At 36.4% G+C, this 5,706-nt stretch overlaps 1 protein-coding gene across 1 annotated transcript in view; it reads left to right on the forward strand.

The window, feature by feature from the left end:
• The window catches only part of LOC106773294, a 6,810-nt gene extending 2,222 nt beyond the window's left edge, over positions 1-4,588 (forward strand). Inside the window, exons 3-5 of the mRNA XM_022785903.1 lie at positions 5-2,993; positions 3,118-4,235; positions 4,507-4,588. Coding sequence (XP_022641624.1) covers positions 5-2,993; positions 3,118-4,235; positions 4,507-4,550 — 4,151 coding nt within the window. The 3' untranslated portion in view covers positions 4,551-4,588. The remainder of the gene's footprint in view (positions 1-4; positions 2,994-3,117; positions 4,236-4,506) is intronic.
• The last annotated feature ends 1,118 nt before the right edge of the window (positions 4,589-5,706 follow it).

The raw sequence follows: 5,706 nt of genomic DNA on the forward strand, positions 1-5,706 counted from the left end.
GCAGATTTTGTTCTGGCTTCATCAAGGGAAACAATTCTCTTGGACAACAAGTGGAATCAAGGGATACTAGAATGTGTTCCATCAGCTTTTATGGATGCATTCANAACNCTTGTTATAGGAGCTTCANATGAAGCTCCAATATNCAGTTTGNCACCCATCTTCAGGTTCCTTCCCATTGATANTTCTCCTTTTGAAAAGTTNAATCANGTGAGGGAGAAAATCAAANAAAAANTTCTTGGAGAAAACATTGTTCCTGTTGAGACATACAANGAGCAGAANCANTTCTATANGCCGTGTGAAGTTAGCAGGCTNCTNCCAGAATTCTGGGACATTTTGACTGATGCTCGGGAAGAAAGAGTATACNTNNATAATCTGTCATCACACAATGAAAGAAAAATCTTGAGTTCTTCATTTGATAGAACTGAGTATGATCNCNTTCTCAGCTTTCTNGNGNTAAAACAAGTNGGCACTGATTGGTATGCAAAGTGCATCCAGAGTTCTAATCTAGTGGATGAAGCATCAGAAGNTCTTTATCTGAAGCTTTTACTGTTTATTGCTAAAAACTGGTCAATATTCACAGGCTCCAATATGATGGACATTNCATTAATNAANTATGTGAATTCTGATAATAAATTGTCCCATTTTACTCTTCGTCAATGCAGCAGCCANCCTGGGGCCAAGCAAGTAGTCCTAGCAGATCCAAGTNCGTNTTCTCNTTGCTCTTGGATGATTGATTGGAACANTGAATTTTNNTGCAAAACCTCNCGATTCTTTATGCCGCAAGNCACACANNAAGCCATCTNTNAGTCACCANGCAGGCAGACNTTGTTGNAATGGCTAGAAAANCNAGTTAGTGTCGCTACTGTGAATATGCACACTTTTGCACGAGTCCTTTGTAGTTCTATAAATAATGACTCAAAGCTTGCNGTTAAATATGTCCATTTCTTATACCANTCNTTCTCNAAGAGATATTTATCAAGTAGTGNGGTTCAAGGTTTGTGTAGTTCAATGCCACTTGTGGACAAGTATGGTNNTGTGATTGGANGCAGAAAAGGGGTTCTTGTNCCTGCAAGTGGGAGCAAATGGGCAGAGTTGATTGTATCTAATCCATGGANAAANCNGGANTATGTTGAGCTGGGAAAGGAGTACTTGCATNCATTGGATTGTGCAGGCCAACATACAGGGTATGGGNANCTCATAGAATTCCTGAAAAANTNTGCTNATGCTTCTGATATACCTAATATATATCCCCCAAATGCTGGTTTTTCNTCTGTGGAAACNCCACTCACNAAAAAAAATGCCCTTTTGCTTCTGGATTGGATTCGAAATCTGAAGCNTANGGGTGGGAATNTGCCAGATAAGTTCTTGAAATGCATAAANGAAGGAAGCTGGCTTAAAGTTACNGTCAATGATTGGAGACCACCTTCGNAGTCATTTTTAATTNGCTCATCATTAGGAAGAATTTTGCAGAGNGGTTCTNTTCTTGTTGACATTCCNCTNATTGATGAGGGCTTTTATGNGAATCAAATATCAGNGTACGAGGAAGAGTTGAAAACAATTGGGGTGATGTTCAGCTGTGAGGAAGCGNGTGGATTCATTGGAAGAGAGCTAATGTCGCGNGCAGCTTCTTTCACTTTAANCAGAAATCATATNCTTTTNATGCTTGAATTCATCCAATATCTGAGGCAAAATTATCTTCCCTTAGANNAGTTTGTCAACTGCATCAGAGAGGGAAGTTGGCTACNNACATCTCATGGTCTAAGGNGTCCTATAGGATCNGTATTGTATGATTCANACTGGCTNGTTGCNTCTCAAGTTAGTTCNATCCCTTTCATTNATAAGGATTNTTTTGGTANGGANATNTATAAGTTCAAAGAGGAGTTGAAGTTGNTGGGTGTGGTNGTTGGNTTTGATGAAAACTATCAAGTGGTCATTGACCATTTAAAATCATCCTCAGATTTGGCNAATTTGACANCTGAGGCNNTTGTTTTGTTAATGGAATGTATANAATTNNNGCGTGGCTCTAGTAAACNCATAAATTCACTCAAGGGAGCAANGTGCTTGAAGACANTCATGGGTTTCAAAACTCCTTCTGAATGTTTCTTGCGTGACCCTCTNTGGGGCTGCATTTTGGAGGTATTCGATGGTCTTCCTNTAATAGATCATCAATTCTATGGAGAGNAAATTTTCTCTTACAAGGANGAACTAAAGCACATAGGGGTGGTTATTCACTTNGATGAGGCNATCAAAAAGTTTGCTNATCTCTTCAAACAGAAGGCATCAAAAGCTTCATTTAACCAACATAANGTTAAGTCATTTCTTTCATGTTGTAGGGTGCTTGAGGGAACTGAATACAAATTTCCTCNTGAATTTTNTAANATCATTCGTNCTGAGAAATGGTTGCAGACCAGGGATGGTGGTTATAGGTCTCCAANAGCATGCATTTTATATGGTCCAGAGTGGAAAGCTATCTCTTCNATAGCTTCTTGTCTCCCTTTCATTGATGACAGTGANAAATGCTATGGTGAGGGAATACATGAATACAAGAAAGAGCTGAAGAGCANTGGTGTTGTTACCGAAGTAAAAGACGGGGTGAAGTTTGTGTTNAAATGTTTGAATTTTCCTTCAGATCNCTCCACNATTACTNCNGAAAGTGTTNTTTCCTTGCTGGAATGCATCCGCGTTAAAATGNATGTGGGTGTTTNCGAAATTGAAGATGANCTAAAAAACAGATTGTCTGGAAATTGGTTGAAAACACATGCTGGTTATAGGTCTCCAGATAACTGTTTGTTGTTTGACTCCAAGTGGAATACGTACCTCAAGCCAACAGATGGGCCTTTCATTGATGAAAATTTTCATGGACCTGAAATTGCATCATACAAGAAAGAACTCAATGCAATTGGAGTAACCATTGACGTTGAGAAAGGGTGCCCCTTGATTTCTAATCACCTTAACAATCTCTCTGATTATGACACCATTGTGAAAACATATGGGTACATCCTTTTTCTCTCAAGAAGATTATTCCTCTTTTTCTACATTCTTTTCAAAATTTTAAGCCTATGATGGTATCTATGATTCATTTTTTTCTAATTATTACAACCTTGTGCATGTGTATAGGTATTTGAGCGAATTCAAGTGGAAATTTGAAGATAAAGCTGCCAGAAAAATTTGGATTCCAGAAAGTGCTAAGTGGGTCAGTTCTGAACAATGCGTCATGCATGACAAGGATAATCTTTTTGGTTCAAAATTTTATGTATTGGATAAAGTGTATGAAAAGAAAATTCTTCCATTTTTCTCCTTTGCCTTGGAAGTCCGTAGCNTGCCCTCCCTTGATGATTACATCAATATTTGGAACGATTGGGAGAGTTCAGTGGAAGAGTTGTCACCTGACCAATGTTTTAAGTTCTGGTGGTTTATGTTCAATCATTTGTCCACAATATCTGAGAAGAAACTAGCTAATTGCTTGGTGAAACTGCCTGCAACATCTGGCAACAATNAAATATTTTTGTTAAACAAGAATGATGTTTTCATTGCTGATAACCTTCATATGAAGAAGCTTTTTGAGCAGGAGAAAGTCTTTGTCTGGTATCCTCAGAACTTGACACCATTGACCAGGTGTGAGTGGTTTAACATGTACAGAAAAATCGGTGCTCGAAATATCTCTGAATCTATTAGCATGGAAGAGTCATCCTTGATCAACGGTGTTGAACTCAAAAAAGTTGATCCTGGTCATATTTGTAATGTGAAGGTGTTGGCTAAGCTTATTCTTGGTTTCCTTTCTTCTTCTAGTCTTAAAATGGAACCAAGCAAGAGACATGAAGCTGTTCAAGATCTGCTGAAATTGAGTTTCTTTGAGACAAAGGGTGCAGTCACTGTAAGTTATACTCTGTCGTTATCATCAGGGGACAAAATTATCAAAAAGGCAAACAGAATGGTACGGTGGGAAAGACAAAGCTCCAAGTTTTTCACCCAAATGAACTGGCAAAGTGAAGAGGCAAGTCTGCTAAAACATGCTACATATTTTTCAGAAGCCATATCAGAGGGTGTTTTGCAAGAGAATCATGATCACGTTCCTGAGCTTGCTAAGCTCATCAGATTGGCTTTTCTTCTGGAATTCAACAGTGGGGAAATTGAATTTCTGATGGAGTCCAACAACTTGCTTTGTGAGGATGAGGACTTTCTCAGTTCTGCCTTCCCGGGTAGGGAAGTATATGAGAGGAAAACAAAGAAAAGGGGTAAGTAAGTTAGAAGCCTAACTGTATGAACAGTTAAATGTTTTATATGTACTTTCAATTTATATAACAAATGAAAATTTAATTTCGTTTTAATTTGGAGTGAGACAAAATTGTTTAATTTTAAAAAGAAAATAAGATTGAATTGAGATAAAATAAAAATAAAAATATTAAATTAAGATTAAGGTAATGATACCGTGCATGATAGTGATACGTGAGACTGTCACATCATACTGTCATTATTATTTGAACTAAATTGAGTACATGAACACAGGTAGAAGCATTCAAAGGCATTCTCGGAGGATTCGATTAACTTAAGAAATCTCAAGAACTCTTTAAGGCTTCAAGAAAGCAAGAAGGACTGTGATATCTGTACAATTGTTTGTGCATTCAGGTTCATTAGAATTTTTTTTGTGTTACCTTAATTGTGTAGGCAAGATTTAAGAGAGTGAGTGTGATCCTCTCGGTTTTTTTCTTGTTTTGTATTTGAGCTTTTATGAGGATATAAATTAAGAGATATCTTTTTTATTTTTGACTCAGATTTTTTTTTGTGGATTTTCCATTTCAACTAAGATTGTTGAAGGAAAATCGAATGTTCAATTCAAGAGCTGAATGAGTATAAAATCTGTGTTGTTTACTACTATTTTTTGCATTTTATCTTACTTGTTCAAATACAATTGATTTCTAGAATCAAGATTTTTCAAGAATTGTGAAAATTATTTTTAAACCCAATTCACACTTCCCCCGTAAGTTCATATAAATGGCATTCGCTTGGAATATTGACAGTCAAAGGCATTTTTTTCCATTGCACGTGGAATTGGCACATCTTGGTTTCTATATGATTACACCAAGAAAAAGTTTCGTACATTTCTTGTCGTGTTTTAGTTGGTGTTGTTTTATTATTTAAATTACCTAACCAAATTTTGGTAAAAAGTTCAGGATTTACGTTTATTGTTGATGTAAAATATGGAAAACTGTCTCTATTTTTTTAATTGTAAAATAAATGGTCATTATTTTTAAAATTGTAAAAGATAACAAGAATACAAAGCTAGTTCTAGTAGTGAGAAAACAATTGGTGCAAACATAAGGTTGAACTTGTGGTTGAATCTATGGAAGAGCCTATGGCATAACTTGAGGTTCAACTGTGGTGCAACAATCAGTGATCTAGTAGTTGGTAGGTACTAGGAAACCCCAAAGGGGATAAACCACTAAACAAAGCTAATACCAAACCCTCCAAAAATAGGGTCTTCTAATAAGCATTAGGCTGTGTTCTTTTATGAGGATTTGTGGGAGATGGTTTGGAGGAGATGATTTGAATATATTTGAGTGGATTTTAGGGTAATTTTTTTGTTGTTTTTTTGAGTGGATTTGTGAGTAATTGAGAGTGGATTTGAGAGTAAAGTTTGTGAGAATTAGTGTAGGATTTGATTGATGTGACAAATTTAAAAAATTAGTTTAATTGGTAAAAATTAAA

This window comes from Vigna radiata, chromosome 9 (assembly GCF_000741045.1).
Source record: "Vigna radiata var. radiata cultivar VC1973A chromosome 9, Vradiata_ver6, whole genome shotgun sequence".
Lineage (NCBI taxonomy): Eukaryota > Viridiplantae > Streptophyta > Magnoliopsida > Fabales > Fabaceae > Vigna > Vigna radiata.